The sequence below is a fragment of the Fringilla coelebs genome (genome assembly GCF_963513975.1).
Source record: "Fringilla coelebs genome assembly, chromosome: 1".
Lineage (NCBI taxonomy): Eukaryota > Metazoa > Chordata > Aves > Passeriformes > Fringillidae > Fringilla > Fringilla coelebs.
In genome coordinates this window covers 85,089,746-85,109,640 of record NC_140028.1, presented here as the reverse complement: position 1 = coordinate 85,109,640, position 19,895 = coordinate 85,089,746, and the positions used below count along the sequence as shown (strand labels likewise).

At 44.3% G+C, this 19,895-nt stretch overlaps 1 protein-coding gene across 1 annotated transcript in view; it reads left to right on the top strand.

The window, feature by feature from the left end:
* Positions 1 to 247: 247 nt before the first annotated feature.
* The window catches only part of IRF4 (interferon regulatory factor 4), a 76,600-nt gene continuing 56,952 nt past the window's right edge, over positions 248 to 19,895 (top strand). The window contains 3 exon segments of the mRNA XM_084201336.1: positions 248 to 491; positions 6,508 to 6,541; positions 14,128 to 14,210. Of these exon segments, the coding sequence (XP_084057462.1) occupies positions 471 to 491; positions 6,508 to 6,541; positions 14,128 to 14,210 (138 nt within the window). The 5' untranslated portion in view covers positions 248 to 470.

Here is a 19,895-nt window from a genome sequence, read left to right as displayed (position 1 = left end):
CCTCCCCGGAACGCCCGCCGGGCGCCGCCGGCCGCGGCAGGTGGGGCAGGTCTGCGGCGCGGGGGTCGCTGGGACGCGTAGTTCCTTGGGGCAGGCAGCGGCGGCGCGACGCGGCGGCGCGGACTACAAGCCCCAGGGCGGCCCGCGGGGCCCGCACCGCGCGTGGGGCGGTGGCGGCGGCGGGAGGTGGTTCCTGGCAGCGCGGCCCCGCGGCTCTCGCCGCTCCCGGGGGCGGCCGAGCGGAAACCCGCCCCCAGCCGACCGGCATCCAGGAGGGCGACGGCCGCGGCCAAGGCGAGAGGGATGCGCCTCGCCCTGTCCGACAGCGGCGAGCAGCGGCCGCCCTTAATTAGCCATTAGCTCGTCCCCAGTACCCCCTCGGCAAGCACTGTCCCATGAACGCCGACCCGCCGCTGGCAGCAGCGGCCGACGGCTTCTCCCGCGGTGCTGGCGTGCGGGTCGCTTAAGCCATGGGGAATGGGATGAACAAGGTAACCCCGCTCGTCGTTGTCGCCGTGCGCGAGTGCATGTGTGCGGGCCAGCGCAGCGGGGCCGGGGGCGGCTGTCCCTCCCAGCCTCGGGGCGGGCGGGGTGCCGCGGCGCCCCTGCCTTTGTCTCGCCCCTGCGCCGCGGGCACCCGCTGCCGGAACAAAGGCCAGGGCAGGAGGGCTTTTCCCTTGGGTTTTGGGGGTCCCCCGCCTCGGGGCGAGGGCGGAGGGACGGAGACCGCGGCCGCGCCGCTCCCTCGGGGCGCGCCGCCCTCTCCTCCCCAGCCGCAGCGCGGGCGGGCGGGCGGGAGGGGGGCCCCGGTTTCGGTGATGTGCCCGGGCTTCCCCTTCCCGGGCGAAGCGAGTTCCCGGCCGTCGGCGAGGGCCGCCGTGCCCCCGGCGCCGGACTTCAGTTTCCTCTCTGTGTCCCCCAGCCCCGGGGGCTGCCGTGGGGCAGAGCCGGCAGCCCCTGAGGTGCGGCGGGAGCCGGGGCGTGGGGCTGTCAGCGAGCGCCGCACTGAGCCGGGTCGCTTGGGCGCTGCTCGCTCCGCTCCCGAGGCGCGGAGCAGCCGCTGGACACGGGCTGTCGCTGGAGGGCTGGGCCCGCCCGGTGCCCGTGGGACAGGAAAGCGATCGGCCCCAGTGGAGATCGCAGTGAGGAAGAGGAAGGAAGATGGATCTGTTTTGCAAAGGGTGTTGGCCTTTTGGCAGTAGGGGGCTTATTGTATGCCCCGATTCCCCTGGCATGTCATGGTGGTTACCTAGGGGCCACTGTGATTTTTCTTGGTATCTCCATCTCTGTTTAAAACCCAGGTTTGAAAGTGTGGTGGTAACTAGCCTTTTATATATAGCTTACTATGAGGAACAGCAGTTGAGTCATCTCCTCTGTCTTACATCCTGCTTTGAGTGCTTTGGGATTAGCTTTGCTGTGTGGCCTCTGACAAAGCGGAGGAGAACAGCTAGAAATAGCTGCTCACATTTTGTCCCAGTCTGACATCCTTGCCCCTGGAAGGATCATCAGAGTGATGAACATCCAGAGTGCTTAGTGTGCCACCTGAAAGGGGAAGCCTTTCCATCCTATGGGTAGAGACATTGAAATAGAAACCTTTGGCAGGGAAAAGATCTGGCTGCTGAGGAATCAAGTTAGTGTGGAGGAGGTGAAACCTCCTTTGATCCTTTTCTCAGTTTTTGCTTTCAAAGTCTGGGAATAATGCTGTGATATTAGCCACTCATTGATATTAGCCTTCTAGAAATGGCCAGTTAGGAAGAAATACAGGTAGAGAAACTCCTTTGAGGCCTCTGGTATATTTGTAGTATTTTTCTTGGAATGCTTGAAATTATCAGAGCATTTAGAGGGACACAATATGGGATGCTTAAGTTGCAGTCTGGGGAGAAAAAAAAAACAAACCAAAAGGACAACTCTCAGCCCTTTGAAACTGCATTACATTTTACTGTGGTACTATGTGGGTAGGAATTGGCAATCTGTGACTGGCCAGTTTGGTCATTTTAATTCTGTTAAATGTTGCCCTGACATTTACCACCTGGTGCTTTCAGGACAAGCATAACACTACTTGGATTCTTCTCCTCTTTCTTATAGCTGTATCCAAGAGGTTGAGCTGTTCAGCAGTTTGGGAAAGGCTGGCTCCTTTAAGGAGGGCTGGCTCCTTTAAGGAGGCTACCCTGGCCATCAGGGTTTATATTTGTCGGGGTCCCACTTGTTGGTCTGGAACTTGCCACCTTCCGAATGTGCCCCTGGATCATCTCTTCCTCCCGATCTTGTGAGTTGGTGAAGCTGGAGGGGCAAGGGGAAGCATGGAGCCATCAGTGCAGATGCAGGTGGTATTTGCTTGACACAGTGTAGTCAGTCAATACAAATTGCCTTAGTTTCCAGCTGAACTATGTTTCTTGTGGTAGAGCTGTATACGGATGGTAGGAAAAAATAATCAGCTTATTTGATGGTGGATTATTTCAGTTAAGGAGTCCCTTTGTACAGATGCCAAGGGAAGAGGATTAATGGTGGCCTGGAATGGGTGTGGTAAGAAAGAGCTCCAGGGACTGCTATACAGCCTCTGTATGCTGATCCTTTCTCAATGGCATGGTCCCCTCTTTATTTTTTTGTCCCATTATACTGTTGTATGTCATAGCAAATAGCAATTGCACGTGACTTTATGTGGCCATTAGAGTGATAAGGGCTGGAGGCCTGGCATTCCTTTTAGGTGAGGTTTATCTTTATCTTTGCTAATTTTCTCTGTAAAATTAGCCTGGCCCAGTTTTTTTTCTAAAGCCCATCCTAGCCTTCTGACATTTTTCCCGAACTAAACTGAAAGCATTTGTTCATAAATACCTTTTTTATTCTGTTCAGAGAAGGAGAATCAGCTTGTGAAGGTGCATTGACCTGCCTAGTATTAATTTTCAGTACTTCACCTTTTTTCCTTGTATTTTTAAGATGTATATTTTACAGAATGAGTAATGGGGTCTGACTTAGGAAATTGTCTCAGCAGTCTGATTTGTGTTCACGGTTAATGTATAATTTTGACTTGTATTCAAAGTTCAAGTTGAAGTCTGTGGTTGAAATGTAGAAAGACGTTTTCCAGGAGCTGAAGTCTAGCATCTGAGAAGGTGACCAGATTTGACTATCTGTGAACAAGATCTTGGTGAAGAGCTCTTCCTGGGGTTTAGTTGTTTAGTGCTGTTAAAGTTAACTGACAGGTATTCATGGAAACTCTTCAGAAGATTTGAATATTATCTCTACAAAAAGGGTGGATAAGCCCTGTTTGTTGTAGGAGTGGATTAATAAGAAATTTAAACCACTGTGGCTAGTTACAGCTGAGGTAGCTAATTTTATGGAAGTCAGAGAAGCTGTGCCAGTTCATGTCAGCAGCAAATCCCCCTCGCTGATGTGTGCCACTGTTGTGTACTACTGGACAAAGGTAGCCTGTCTTTTCCTTTTACAGTGCCTGGACATCTCTGAGAAAGCCCCATGGACTTCTCCAGAGTGCCCATCAGTACTAACACAACCAGAAGCAGTGTTAGGCAAGGAGTTAGATGCTTTGTTGTAAGCATTTGTTGATGGAGGAAACAGGAGCCAAGTGGCCCTTTAATCCATTTTCCACAGAAGTGTGTTGTCAGAGAGGACTGACAGAAGCATTAGCAACTACTGTCTGTTCAAGGGCTGGGTCTCTGTGCAAGGTGGAGAACGTGAGCTGCTCTCATGTGAGGTACAAGCTAGGACAGACGTTGGTGTCCTTGTCCCTTAGCTGTGCATTCTTTACATCAGTTACATGGTCTGTGGTCATTTTCTCAGTGTTTCGGATCATATAAAGAGGCTACTGTTTTTATTCATATAGCAGTGGTTGAGAAGTTCACAAAAACAACCACCTTATTTTTCTGCTCTTCTGACTCCCACCCCTTCTCTCTCTCTCACACGCCCCTAGCTGCCATCAGCCTGCATTTTGCACAGCCCGGAGTTGCAGTTACTGAAGACAGTGTGAGATGACACAGCTGAAAGTTCCCAGCCATAGTTGAGTGCTGAAGTATTAGTCAGCATGACATGAAGATTCACTTCTTTTCAGGTAGCTTTCACCCATAGTAATGTTTCTTGCTTCTAGAATGACTAGTACAACAGGGATAACATCTGTCCTTGGTTGCACGGTGCCCTAATTACCTGTGTATCATACAGCATCGCTTCCTGATGCACAAATGCAGACTTCTGGATTTTTCTTCCTTTGCCAACTAGAAACCTCATTTCTGCAACTCCCCCAGTGTTTCTCACTATCTTTAATTTCTAATGTCAAAGCTTAATGACTGTGAATTGAAATTAGGCTTTTATTCTCTCTTGAGAATGCACATTTGATGCAGAAATGATGTCCTGGAGTTTAAAATGCTGTAGTCTACAGCAGGAGCGGTGTGATGGAAGATTTGTGCTGCAGATAGAAAATACCAGACATCTATTTTAAAATTCTAGAAAGTGTTTACATTTTTTTTTCCATTTTTTGTGCTGAAGTTGAGGGAGTTCACTGGGGTGATCTTGTTAGTGAAATTCATTCATAACTTGAGGCCCTTTTGCTTTAGAACATGATTTTGCTTGCAGAATTTAGCCTCTTTGGCAGTGACTCTTGAGTACTGCCCTATCTGGAACAGCTACTGGCTTATTTTTCCTAATCTAGGATGCAGCATTAGAGCTGCACTTCCAACAGTGTCATTGAGAGTGCTTGAAATACGGAATTGTCCCTTGAAACCATGAATCTTGTGTACATGGAAGGGGACAGCAGGATGTTGTAAAGGTTCTTTACTCTACATGATACCCTGGCATTGGAAACTGGCCTGGGCATTTTTGCTGTCTTTGTAAGAATGTTGAATTTGTACAAATGAAGACAGAAGTAAAAGGGAGAAAGCTATCTGAGCTTATCTTTGCAAAATGTACAGGTGCCTGTACTAAAGAATTCTTTTCTTGATGAACCAGTGCTGTCAATCAGCCCTTAATTTTCAATAAAGTGTCTACAAGCAATAAGGTACAGCAAGGGTCCGGGTCCTGGAGAAGCTCTTTTTCTATTGGGGGGGGAAGGGGGGTGTGGAATTAAGCCCTTTATTTAGAGCTGGTGTGACACAGCAGGAAGGGAGTGATCACCCAGCAAAGCGTAAAGGGAGGAATGTTTGCACAAACCAAAGCTGCAAGGAGTGCAAGAGGTGCTGCAGCCTTTCTGTTTCCCGCAAGGCTCGATAAATAACAGCGAACATGATGCTTTGACCAGATGAAAGCCATGAAGTTAGGGCAGGTCAGAAGTTTTACAGGCTCTTCTGCTGGCCCTGCTAACCTGTGCATGGTGAGCTGGGTCACCTTTCAGCAAGAAGGCTGCAGTGAAACAGAGTCTGTGGCAATGATCCCTGATGAAAAGTCCTTCGTGACTTTTGGGACATCGCGGCTGCCGGATTGAGCTAAATGGGTGGAGGTTTCCCTTTAAATAGCTGTGCCTGAGAGGCTGTTGCTGCTGTTGTGGTGACCCTGGGGTGTTGCTAAGGCTATAGGAAGTCAGTGCTGATATATTGTATTGGTGGTGTGCTATGCATGGACTGAAGAAAAATGGATTGTATGATTTCACCACCACAGTTCTGATCTCAAAGGATGTGGGCGTGGGTCAGAGACTTCAGGTAGCAGAGAACAAAAATCTTGGCCAGCAGTTTGGTGTGCCTGGCGGTTTTTGATGTCTGTACTGCTGTTCCCAAGTTTGGGAGGGTTATGAGAGGGTAGGAGGGGTAGCACTGCAGTGTCACCTGCCTCTGTGTCTGTGCATGCACGTGCCCTCAAGCACATGCTGGTCCTTGGGCAGACCTTGGAACTCCTTGATACTCCCCAAGTACCTGGTACTTGTTATGGAAAGAGACTGAAGTTAAAGAATGTCCTGTAACTGACACCTGTGCAGGCATCGAGAGTGTGGGGTAAAGGGCTAGATCTGGGAGAGAAACATGCCTTTCACAGACTTTTCAGCAGTTCCCTTGCTATGGGAACACACAAGTCTCTGTTTGCAGTGATTTCCCCTAAGAGCTCAGCAGTGCTGCAGCCCTGACTTGCATGGCTTTGCACTTCAAAAGCTTCGAAGGATGTAATTTTGCAGGGCTTTGTCCAGCTTCCTTAGCAACTTTAGGCAAATCACCTTTGCTGTGTGAAGTTTCATCATTAGTTCCATGAAGGTAGCTGTTACCCTGCTGCGGGGGGCAGGGGAGGGCTGTGTTGTGAGGCTGCTTCGTAATTTGTAAACTACATTTGCTGTCCTTGGAGAGCCTCCATTAAGTGATAGAATCCCCACGATTAATAACCCCCTTCTGCCAAGGAATGCTGTCAAAGCTCAGCATGCCTAGAGCTATCTGGTGTGAGAAGGTTGCAAAAGTTGTCAGAATGTTTTAGATTGCCTTTCACAATAGTCTGCTAAAGTAGTATGTTCCATCCTGTATGCAAATTGAACTTTGTCAAATTGTCTTACCACAAGATACCTATATTTGATACTATATTTCTTTCTCACAGATTCTGCCTGGCTTGTTCATTGGCAACTTTAAAGGTAAGATTAGTTTTATTATTATCTCTAGGATTACTTAGCAGGGGTCTTAAGGTGTTGTTTTGCAGGCACTCGGAATTCTCTGGCATCTCTGTAGCTTTTTAATCCCATCTTGCTTCATGTCTGGATTCACCTGGTAGCACTTAAAGAAGAACTCATTTGCTCTCTCGTCTGTGTGCTGTGCTGCAAGTACTTTGAGAAAAGTAAAATGAATACCATCTCCTTGGAGCATGCTTCAGCTGGAATTCCTAAACATTGGCCTGCCTCAAACGATTCCCGTGCTTGGCAAGCAGGCCTGTGAGCCAGGCAGATTCTTTGTAAGGCTTATTGCAAGTCCTCCTTATAAGTAAAGGCTTACTATACCTCCTGCTCATTGCTTTCATTATTTTGGTTATTTATAACAACTGCTGAAGAGTTCTGTTGTCACCGCTTGTGAGACTGATATGTCTGCTGGTTGCAGCCTCACCACTGATACTCACACTGTCTCTGTTGCAGATGTAAGTTTCTATGGCTTTTTTTTCCTTCATACATGAGGTTTATTTTTTGTGTACAGAAAAACAGACACATTTAGAAATCACAGGAAATCTTATGCAGACATCCATATAAATGACCTGTTCTCAAAACACTCTCTTAGTAGCAGTTCTGGCTGACTCTCCCTACTCAGAAGCAAACCAGTTGTGCATGTACAGTGTTTTTGATAGATGTAGACCCCATATTTTTTTTTTCTTGGGTAAAACAGCAAAGCAGGGCTCACAGGGGCTCCTGCAATTGATATCCTGTCCTTCCTGGGCTGTCTGATACCACACCCAGTCTGTTAAAGCTGGCAACATCTGCGCTGGATTTAGATGGTGCTGCACCTTCTCTCTGCCTCATGCCCACTCTTCCTTCCATGCCTCCCCATCCCAAAACTTGTGAGTTCAGGGGTTCTTGCCTGATTTACCTGCTTCTGGATCTGACCCATACTGTGGATCCAGTGCTTACTGCCCCTTGGGACATGGAGCTGATAAGTTTGGAAGGCAGCCCGGAGGTACATGTGAGGTTAAAAGCTGCCTTTTGCCACACCACAACCACAAGTACAATGGCTACTCTGTGGGGGGGTTAATCATGCCATGGTAAGGAAAACGAGAGGATAGAGGTGATTTCATGCTGGTAATGAAAGGAGAAAAAAGAAAAATATAGGAAATAAAAGAAAATAAGGCCAAAAGGGTAGTTTTGAATGCCCTTTGGATGGACGACAGCATGGTCTGATGACAAAATTAAAACTTGGTCGCAGCCATGTTGCTTCCTCTTTTTATTTTCTTTTCTCTTCCTGAAGTAATTCAGGCAAGGGGTGGAATTGGGAAGATGTTGGATCATGGAGTGCTTTAGGTTTCAGGTAGGGTGGGCAGGATGGGCCCTGGTAACATGGTTCCCAATCAATCAGTCCCTCTCACCGTGGCCATCCCACTGGTAAGCCCTTGCCCAGGGGATTGAAACTCAGCAGGAGCATCTGTTTGCTGGTGCAGCTCTGTTTTCAGCGCAGGGGACTTGGCCAGGGTTGCAGAGTGAGTCAGCATCCCTGCCCACGCCAGGCCTGTGGCCCTGTCTCCCCTGTGCCTTGGGAGCAGCCCTGGAATGGCACGGCAGGTCACGCCCGCGTGGAGAGCAGGGGCGTGCAGGTGGAGGTGCTGTGGCTGGGAGTGTCTCTGGGAACCTCACTGAAAAGCAGCAGAGCGTGTAATGCTTCTGTTTACCTCTGGAAAAGAGAGGAAGGATGAGTTGACTTTAACCCCAGTGTTTGTTTTATGGAGTCTGTTTTTTAAATTAATGAAAAACACAAACAAAAATGTCCGTTTATTTACTGCTCTGACCTTTATTCATATTGCATTTAATCATTACGTTCTACCCTCACAAGTACCTGCTATAATCTCAGATAAGCTACCATACCTGGAGAGGAAAAGATAGGTGTTGCAGTACTTCACTAATATCAGAGCGTGCTTCTACAATTGTTACCCTTTTCTGCATTCCTTGTCACTCAACATCCCCTTCTCTCGCTGATTAGGAGCAGTTGCAGCCAGCTCTCTGTGCAGTGAAGTCATCCCATTTAGGAACAGGTTGTTAGTTAATTACCAGTGTATTTTTCTGGAGGAGTTCGATCCTGATGTTCTTGGGGCGTGTTCTGATTTGTGAGACTTTTTAAAACAGTGACTAGTGAGCGTTGAGACTGCCACGAAGGGGATCACTGACTGAGAAATACTCAGCAGCATGCACAGCTGGGATTGCTCAGAGTGTCCTGATTTGGGCAGCTGAAATGACTAGCTACTCATAATAGCCAAGGGTTTACAAAATTATTTCCTGTAATGAATGTTTGATCAGTCTCCCATTTTTCAGCTTAAGATTGATAGCTTGAAATTGAATAAAGATGCATCTTGTCAGTAAGAGGAGGAGGAAACACTGAATCCCTGGTGTTGTGCATCTTGCCCAGACACTGGGATGAGAATTCGAGGCACTGTCTGTGTCCCTGAGCTGGGGTGGAGAGGAGGCAGCTTCTCCTGAATCTGAGTCAGGGGAATGTCTGTAAATCGCTCCTATCTGCCCTCTGGAGGATAGTCTTTCCCCAGTGGCTCCTCAGGGAGCCTGGCATGCACAGTTTCCAGAGCTAAATCAGAGAATCCTACTCACACTCCTGTCTTGCTGCTGCGTGGGAGACCTCTGGGAACACTGGCAGGCTGGGGAAAGGCACAGCTCTTCTAGATGGGTGCCTTTCTGCTGAGTGAAAGTAGGATGTTTGAAATGTTAAACACTTATTCTGGAGGGCTGTTGTCTGGAGAAGGCATTCAGGAATTGCTCTGATTGGGGAATTATTATTCACCATTCAGCTGTATTTCTGCTTGTAGGCCTAGTAAATTTAAATACGTCTACAACAGAGCAGTGCCAATTCTTCATTTGACTGGGAGGTAAACTGAGGCTCAGAAACAGCTTGTGAAATGGATCTGTGGCAGAAATGGGAGCTGAGCTTGCTGCTTCTGCTTTGTTTGGTGCTGCACAAACCTCTAAGCACATAGACTTGAGAGGGGCTTTAATAATCACCTTAAGGGTCTTTAGGGTAGAAAGTTACATGTAGTGCTGATTATGGAAAGCACTGAAGTATCTCCTGAAATCCCCCTAAGTCAACAGAGCTTGAGTATGTCTCTGAAAACCTTTCCTGAATAAGCACAGATCTTGGCATGTGTTCAAGTGCTTTTTATCTTACAGGCTCTATAAGCATGATTCAGCTCATCAATAGCACATGAAAAGTGTGGTGTGCTCCTGAGAGGTTATATTTGAGATTGCACAGCTAGAGGGCAGAAAAATTCAAGAAGAACCATAGATGTCCATATAAAATACAAGACTGAGTCTGGTCTGAAAGCCTAGAAGGAAACAGCGCTTGGGATTTTTTTGTGGGAGTGAAGGAGTGGTTATTTCTTTGCAAATGGCAGAGTAGCAGGCTAAGGGGGAAAAATTTCTGCCTCTGCTTTTGGAGAAAATTTGTTTTGTTTCGTTTGTACCTTACAGATGAAATGCAGTCCTCTCAAAAGACAAAGAATTTACTGTGGGACTGCATGTCCACTTGTCTTCTGCACTGGAAACCTGATGGCCCTTGAAAGTCACCTGTGCTCACAACAAAAATGGTTGCTTTGTTCCTTAAGGGATTGACAGGACAGCTTGTTTCTCTGCACAAATGGAAAACAAAATCTGTTTCTTCTTATGAGAGATTCTTAGTGGATGTTCAGTTTTCTTCCAAACCAAGAGGTGTGGCAGTAGCAGAAAGCAGAGAATCAAGAGTGTTTCTACCTTGAATATGAAAGACCTTGTGTTCTTCCTTGTTTGTAATCATTCAAGGTTTTTTCCATGGAATATTTGGGGGCTTTTTAATTTGAAGGGGAAAGCCACAATATGAGGTTTAATTTCCCCAAATAGTCCAGTGTTGCTGTGGATGGTCTGAAGAGTCTTGGGGAAGTTTCTGCCCTTCCCATTACTAAGGATATAAAATGGCAATGCCCACCAAGTAGTTATGCTGTGTTTCTGAAGTCAGTTAATTCCTGTTCTCATCTGCTTACTATTTTTTTAAGTTCAATTTCCTAAGGCTTTATATCAGATACTGAAAACAGGAGAAGATGGAGATTCCATTTCCTTTTTCAGCTTCACCTTTTGAAGGAAGACTGTTGGTACTCCATTCAACAGAGTACTGATGTCTTTTCCCCACCTTTCTTGTTCCCCAAAAAGGTCCTTCTGAGAGGATGGGACAAAATATATTTTAGAACAAAGTGTGAAGTGGAGACAGGAGAGGTGGAGTTTTTGTTCATGTGCACAGTTTGTGTGTGTGTGTCTGTAGCTGCACATAACTGGATTCAGGAGCAAAGCTCTCCTGATGGGAAACCATTCTCAGTAATAGCTCTTAGTGCTCTGAACCACTGCAGAGGATGTTCTGCTTTAGGTGGCTGTCTCTCTATCTAGCTCTCTCCAAAGCAGAAGAGAAAGTGTAGACAAAAATTTGCTTTATATAATAAAACCAAAAAGATCTGATGATGGTGAAATTCTCTATACATCTGCAGATTGAGACTTAATACTGTTGTACATGCTGGGCCCTGTCTGAGAGGAAGTCCTTGTCCCTCACCTTGCATTTCTGTGGAGGCACTAAAATACTGAAGAAGGAGAATGGTTGTAGGTACATTTGAGACTTCACCACTGTACTTTTGGAGTTGTTCAGTCATTGATGTGCCTTAACTGCAGTGGTTGGAGCTGTGTCTCTCTTTTGCTGGCGGGGATGGAAGCACGCTGCACGAGGGGATTTTCTCCCCAACCACACACTAAGGCTTCCCAGAGCTGCAGGGAGACAAATTCTGAGGCCCCAGTCCCATTTTGATGACTTTGGCATTGCTTTTGTATGTAAGTGTTTGCAGCTCTCTGCATGAGTAGAGGTTAAGCTTGGAGTCATCGTATGAAACTGGGGGGAAAAAAGGCTAAATGTGGTAGGGAGAGAGGAAGACTTCCCCAGTGTGAATTGTGTCATTTTGTGTGAAGAGAGAATTTCCCAAAGGCTTTACTCAAAAGTCCACATATGCATTAGCTGAGAAGCATTTTGCTGTATGAAACAGAATGTTAGGTAAGCTGTTGTTGAAGAATAATACCACATTTGAGGCACCCTTTAGAGGATGCACAGGAGGGGGATCTGATAGGTAGGTTTAATCATAACATTTGAAAATGGGGTTTTTCACACTGTGATTTCAAAATGTGAGCTTGGATGTGCTTGTGCAGCATTGTGCTACAGCAAAGAAGTTAGAATGTGGTGATGGTTCTTTTGGTTTTAGGTGGGTCTTTACATAACTTCTAAATTTTTTTTGTAATTTATGGTATGAGACTGTGAGTGACAGGATCTCTTAGTTGTACTGCTGTTTAAATAGCCTTTTCTGTAGTATCTGTAGAGACTTAAGGCAGGTGCTGGGGAACCAGGGGAATTTCCCCTTTTTAAACTGTTTGAAGTTTAGATCCAGATAGTAGCTGGGAAGCTTTTTCTCCTCTGCTTTAGTGAATTGAATGCTTATTTCCCAAATATACTAGGGACTTGCTGGCTACCTGGTGACGTAGGTCTGGGATGACCATTTCCAGCTTGTTTCTAGGAATATCTGAAATCTCAGTGTATAGTTTTGATCTGCTGAAATTCCTTTAGCCCAAGTCTCTGTTAACTGAAGAACTAAGGCATTTCAGTCTTTTTGAGTTGTACTATGTCCATTTGGCCTTTCAAACTGGTTCAAAGCAGTCAGCATTTAATTTGGATCATATCTTCTTTTAAAGCACTTTGCCTTGTGTGGCAAGACATTTCTTACCACGTAGGTCATACTGATAATTAGAGATTGGGGTCTCGTTGTGCTAGGTGTACCTTAACACCATGAGTTCCAGCCAGCAGGCTTTGAAGTCTGCCCTTAGTCTCTGTAAGACAGAAAACAGTGATTTTTTAGGGGCACTTAGGCTGGTTTCTGGGTTTCCAAATCCTTGCCTGCTTAGGCATTCCCTAAGGAATTGAGACTGTCCTACAAACTGTTAAAAAGATCTGAAGGTCAGGTGGATTAGAGAACATTGCCTGGCAAGCATTAGCATTTCTTCTTTGAAATGTTTTCTCTGAGATTTTTAGGAAATTTTATTTGTTCTGTGAAGCTAGGCTTTAATTCTGTTTCAGACAGAATTTGTGTTAATTCTCTCCTGAAGGATTAGGCATCTGTGTTGATCATGCAGGCTTGAGCGGTAGTGAGTAAAATCTTTGCAGTTTTGACTCTTTTCTTCATTTTATTAGCTGTAGAGAAGCTTTCATAATTGGATTAGGTTTAAATTTCATTGCTTGTTACTGTGCTCACTTGGATCTTTTCTGTGGGGCAGTATAATTAAAAGTCCAGCTCTTCTTTGTGATGTAGAAAAGGCATTGAAACTTTATAGTAGGCGGATAAGACGACCCAAGAGATGCTAATTGAACTCTTGCATGTACATAAAGAACGTACAGGTGATGCTATTATTTTTGTACCTAGAGAGAGCCGGTTCGAAACCTTTGTGGTCAGTGCTCTCTTTTTGTGTGCAGCCAGGCTAATGTGAAAAGATTGTATGGGCAGGTTTCGGAGGCAGGTGTTCCCATCACAAAACCACTGCTGTACTTACCATGGTGTGCTGTGCCATTCTCAAGCAGAAAGGTCAAAAGTAGATGGGCACAAGCTAACTTTTACCTGTATTGTTAGTTCTTTCAGGTTGTTTTTTGACCTGCTGATAGTTTAGTATGGGGAAAGTTGCTCACTGATGATAGATAGTCTATTTTACCTTTTTTTCTTATAGAATCAAGCCTATGGTGTTGCCGTATCTAGCATCAAATTTTCAGTCACCTCAGTTTTCTTTCCAGTTTTGAATGTCTGAAACCCCTTAGTTACAGGCCTAGGAACCATCTTTTCACAATTGCACTTCCTTGCTGTAGCATTTTGCTTTTTCATACATTTGATATCTTTATCACCTGTCTCTGTTTAGACTTAAAATTATCATTTGTATTGGCTAAATGCACATTTTTCTCTGCTGGTTCACAGAAGGTAAAAATCTTGTTATCGTCTTGGCTTGTCTGCAGAGGCCTCAATTCAACTGATATGGCTGGCTTCCCTTCTGAGACCTGGATATCACAGGGTCTGTTTCCCAAGTGAAAATGTATTCCCTGAAGGGGGATTTGTGGGTAGAGAGGAGGTCAGATATTTCTTGTACAGCTCTGAGTGTGTGTTCAGATGGCCATCACCTGCACCCAGGCATGCACAGACTTACATTTCAGATGCAAAATACATGAAACTTCTGACTTGAGAACATATTCCTGAGTCACTTAAGCTTGGTCTTTATATAGTATATAATTTGTTTTGGAGTTAGAAGTGTGTCTTCCCGTTACCCACTCTAATGATGATATTCTAGAACAGCTGCATTTGAGGTTTTGCCTGACTTTTTGCAGCTTCAAAAGGAAATGTATCAACAATAAATAACTTTTCAACAGGCACAATGAAAATGCTATTTCAAGAGATTAAAAAAATTATCTTCCTTTTTTCCCTCTATCACAGATGCCCGAGATGTAGAGCAATTGACTAAGAATAACATCACGCACATTCTTTCAATCCATGACAGTGCCCGCCCTATGCTTGAGGTAAGAGTTGTGGAGGACTCCACAGTAAATCCTTCCTTTGCAGTTGACTGTCACAGTCATCTTGGGGTTAATTTTTTGTTCTTTGCAATTGATGTTTTGAGACTGATTTTCTTGAAAGCTGTAGTTTTGAGATCCAGCCACAGGTTTTGTTGTTGCTGCTGTTATAACAACAAGAAATGTAACTGACAAGGGAAGAGAACAACACCGTCAATCTGTATAACACAATAATGGGATTATGTTATTAATTTAATGGTAAAGGTAAGTTTCCTCCTGTGTGGAGTTTAAGCATCACATAAACAACGTTCCTTCCCCAGTACTAACCCTTCTGTGTACTTGGGCCCTTTCCTTGAATCTTTATGGCAGATGGGTTTTCAGTCCTTTTCTATGTGAAATTGCCTTATTTAGGCTTGGAGTGTGGGAGGAACCAGTGATCCTCACATAATAGATCTAAAATAGCAGGGCATCTGTAGTCTCCAAAACTTTACATAAAGTATTATTCCCATTTCACTGAAGGGAAACTCATCTGAAGACCTGTATTTACTGTGTTATCTTGGGCAGGAAAGGATCTGGGAAGAGGATACAGGTCTCCTTTGTTGGAATTCTATGATTTCTTCTTTACACCGGCTTACCTTTGAGGGGAGTCTGCCTAGGCCTTGCTACATCTTAAAATCTGGCTATTTGATTTATGTCAGGAACTATTATCCTCTAAAATTTGTTCATTCCTTCCCTGCGTTCCACTTCTCATGAAATGTGGCAAAATCGTGAGTAAGGCAGTTGTTGGTGTTAGCCCTCATATGCTGCTGGGAATCTCTGCTTTTCTTTTTCTTCATGCAAAATGTCTCCAGTGATTTCAGTCCTTAAACTACAGAATTTCCACTTCTCCCAGGCAAATCAATAGGTAAGCCAAACAAGAGGTGTCCCCAGCAGTCACAATCAACCCCAATATCGAGGTAATGGTGAACTCTGGGTTGACCTTAAATTTATAAATGTGCTGAAGCAGATTTATAATTGTGCTTCATAAAATAAAATGTGCTTTAGCTGTTGACTTTGTTACACTGTCCATTTGACTTGTGTTGTGCCTGATGCTTGTTAAGTCTGAAACAGACTGAATTTCAAGAGTGCTTTTAGTTGAAGAGATAAACATTTGTGCTAAGTAAAGGAGATGTCATGTTGCCTCTAGGGTGCTGGTCTTTAAAATGAATGGAATTTTGTTTTGTTTTATCATGATTAGAAAACTAGGAAGACTGATTATGGTACAGATCAGCTGCAGCCTCAGGCGAGTGCTTCTGGTGGTGATGGTGGTAGTTTTGGCAGCCCACACACCACCACCTTGCTTGTGGTGATGCATCTGTTTGTGAGGCTGCATGGTAAATAGAACTGGGAGATTTTGTGGTTTAAATATAACCAGGTCACCATTTCTTCCTCTAGTTACCACCACAAAAGACATGAAGGATTATGTTTACCCAGCTCTTTTCCCAATCTGGTTCACAGCAGTGTCTCAAAAGTAACAGTGGTACATGAACAAACACATGAAGAATGTGACTGGTTGAGGATGGACTTGCTTTAATCACCCCTGCTTCCAACTGTGCCTTCAATTTTCTCTGCATACAGTATAGTTCCTTTAAAACTCCTCCCCAGTTCCTAAAGTGATGTAGGGATCCCATTTGTTTGGGAGCTGAGCTAATTTTGATTACTTTATCATTCCTGGTCTTACTGCGGTGATTGTTTGTGACTGAATGCTTCTGTTTAGGAACAAGAGCCTAGAAAACTTCTGTTAGGTTTGGTTACTTCCTTTGTTATTTACATCCATGCCAGGTTTTTAGGTGGGTTTGTTTACAGCTTGTGTGTCCACATTGTGCTTGGGGATTGTTCTTATGCCCACTGAAATCTAATAGAAATGTTTTCCCTGTGTGTATCACTCACCACCTTTCTCCCCAAATTTCACTCGTGGAAAGTGATTACTTTTGTGTTCAGAAATCATCTGATGTTATTCAGACTTCTAGACATGCAATTGCATTGCTAAGGGAATATCTCTTCTTTGAGATTCCCTGTTTCATGTGTATGCATTTATGTGAATGCTGATCACCTGTAAAAAGCTGCCTTTGCTTCTGCAGTAGTTGCCTTTGTCTTTAAAAATATTCTATCTGCAGTATTCCCTAGTCCTGTAGGAGATGTAGGAACCTGTAGGAAATTCTACAAATAATTAATTAGACAAAGCTTTCTGTGCATGTTAAGGAAGGTAAGTGTTTTTAGACATTGAAAAGCCAGTACTGTTTCAGTAGCATGTTATCAAAGAGAATTTGGTCTTTTCTGCCCCGGTATGAAACAAAGAATATGGATGCATACTTGAACTCTCAGAAGTCACAAATTACCCACATCTTCCTTGTCAGATTTTGAAGTTTCATCACTGTTTTGATGCAATAATACCTCTGAATGGGGCACTTAAAGTGGTGTATCAGAAGTAGTGATTCTACACCCAGTGGGTCTTGTGGGTAGAGAATGAAAATGCCCAATCTCTCTTTGTCATTCATAGTCAAGAATGCAATACTGAAGAAATGGAAATGGACATCAGTCCATGTGGTGAACACCTACTTGCTACAGATTGTAAAACTGTTTTCTACTGTAGTAACTCAAGGCATTGTCCCTCTCTGTGATGTTACAGACTGTTTTTACCTGGTTGTTTGAAATGCTCACAGTACCTTTTAAAAAGTATGCTTTCCTGTGTGACTTAGGTTTTGGGTATAGGTTGCTTCAATTCCTCCTAAGTTAGAAAGCTATTAGGAAATGATTGAAGGGTTTCACAACAAAGTATTTTATTGGTTTAGGTTACATGTGCCTACTTATATAGATATACTTAAAAAGAAAGTTTTCTTATAGAAATTAGCTTTTTAACATTATCTCAGTCACCATTTTCTAACCCTTATGGGTGTCTGATTCATGGTGGCTCATAATCAAAGTTTAGGAAGTCATGAGTACTTTCAAGCTGGAATAACAGGAAAAAGTAGGTATAAAATTAGTTGGATTCTAAGACTTCTTACACCTTTAGACATGGCTAGCTTGCATTAAGTGCAAGACACAGAATTGTTTGTAAGACTTCAAGTGATTTAAACTGGAAAAAAAATTGCCAAAATCTGGCCTGAACTATCTTGCCATATTGCCCTTTAGTTCTTTTTGTATAAAATGTTTCAAAGAAGTTTTTCCTCTAATAAAACTAACTTTGAAATATATTCAGAGAGCATTCTAAGGCTATTGCTCCAACGAAGTGCACCATTATTATACAGCATCTTAATCAATTTGGTGAGAATTTTGTAGTTTAAAGATGCATGTTTATAGCTCCTGTGATACAAATATCTATCTCATGGAAAACCCTATGGGTAGCAGGTGGCATGTCCAGGAGAAAGGTGTGCATGCCATATGGAGCCAGGTTTGTTATTTCAGATGTAATGAGTGAGAGCAGTGTCCAACAGCACCATGTGGGCTCCCTCAGATGCACAAGGGCAGCAGCCTTGTTGAATCAAGTTGTTTCCTTCAGAGCACTTTGGATGGCTGCCCATGGGACACTCACAGATGTTTTATAAATCCACAGAAGAGCCATGAACAGAGGAGAGTAATTAGGTTTCTTGCCACCTGCTTTTTCTATTCTGTTTCTCCGTTAGTTTAAGTTTTAAAATTTCTATTCAGAATATGAGACAATGAAAGGTAGATGGGGAAATGTATCTCCAAGTGTGCTTTAGATAATAGCATGGCTGGCAGTGACCTGTAGGATCCATCCACCAGGTTGTCTTGTGTCTGGACTTCTGTAAGGCCTTTGCCATGGTACCCTGCAACATCCTTCTCTAAATTGGAGAGATGAATGTGATGGCTGGACTGTCTGGTGGATAAGGAATTGCTTTTATGATGACATCCAGAGGGTCAATAGCTCAATGTCCAGATGGAAACCAGTCATGAGTGGTGCCCCTCAGGGGTCTGTATTGGAACCTCTGCTGTTTAATGTCTTCATCAATGACATAGACAGAGGGATTGAGTGCATCCTCAGCACATTTGCAGATGACAAAAATTTTTGTTCCAGTTGCTCAAATTAAGGTATGTAAAGGCAAATGTTGTTAATCTTAACAGATGAATATGGTCGCAGGTCCATTGAGGTGTTTGTCTCTGGATTTTCCAAGTGTTTAACCCTCTCCTGGGGTTTCTATGGAGATGAATGTGGGCCCAGACTAAATTGACTGTTGATGTGGATTGTGCAGCAGCTTGAAAACAGCTGCATCTTATTCTGAAAAGTGTAGGCTGTGGTGGACGGTCATGTCCAAGAAGCTGAATTTACAAGCATTCTTGTTCATTCTCTCCTCATTCCTCCCCACAACCACAGGTTTAAATGCTGATGGAAGGAAGAATGCTTCCTATGCTGCATTGGGCAGTGGTTGCTGTTTGCAAAGCAGGAGGGAGGACAGCGTGAGTCTGGGAGAAGGAGGAATACCGAGTTGTTCTTGTCAAACAGGTGCTCAGACCCTGTCCTGGGGAGGTGTCATCCCCAAAGAGAGGCAGGGATGGCTAGGCATTCTGTGGGTCCCATTTCTGTGTGGAAAGTCCTTATCAGAACTGCATGTCATTGTGGCTGGCAAATGACGTGTCTCAGATTGAGACTGGAAGTAAGCAAGACTTTGAGCGTGTGGGTTAGTAATTGCTGGAATATATTTCCAGAGGTAAAGGTGGGTTTTCTCATATGCTCCATTTTTGTGTGGAAATTGATTCAGGTGAGGCTGGGTTATAGTGGTCTTTAAGCTTTCCATTTTAGAGCCAGAGCATTTCACAGTCCTTGGTCTGTCTGAGACACTTTGAGGTGCCAGTTGTGGTTGAGCATTGCAGACACCTGTCCATCAGTCAGGAAATGGACTGAAACCAGCAGCTTCTTTCTCACAGTCCACCACACATTTGTCAGTTACCAGTAATTTTGCTGCTGCTCTTGACCTGCACCAGAGGTTTGGTCTAGCAGATGTATGAATCCCATTACCAGTCACCTGTGATTGTGGAGTCCTTTGGCATTAATTTATTTATAGCATTATCATTGTCAGATTGACTCCTGCTGTGTCACAGGAAGCTTTGATGCTGCACTCATCTGGTAGGCATCATAATGATCACGGTAATGTAGATTTTAAATCAACAGGAGTTCATGTGGGCATGCCTGTACTGTCCCCTGCCACAGAAGCTCTCAGTTGTTCCCTCAGTTAATGAGGAACTGCATTAACATTAGCTTTTTGCCTGTGTGCTGCCTCTGTATGCACATCATATTTGTTTTCTGTGGCTTCAGCATATTTGTTTGGTTTTTATTTTCAGTATGTTGATTTTTTTCCCCCTCATTCTGCAGAATTAGCCAGAGCACTCTAAGAGGACAGTTATCTATTTTTCCTTTGTATTTGTTATTAACAAATGCCAATTTGATGCCATTAACTTAATCTGGTATGTGCGGTCTCCAGAGCAGTGGTTTTCCCCTCTTTTTTCCTGAATTTGACTACCTAAATAAATGTTGATATGGTGGGTGGGTGGAGGGATGGGGAATGCAGAGAAAAGCTGGTTGCTGACTGAACTACTGTGTGTGGTTTTGAGTGCCACAATCTATTATTGAAGAGTGTCCAAAGAAGGGCCATGAGGATGGTGAAAGGCCTTGAGGGAAAGCCTTATCAGGAATAG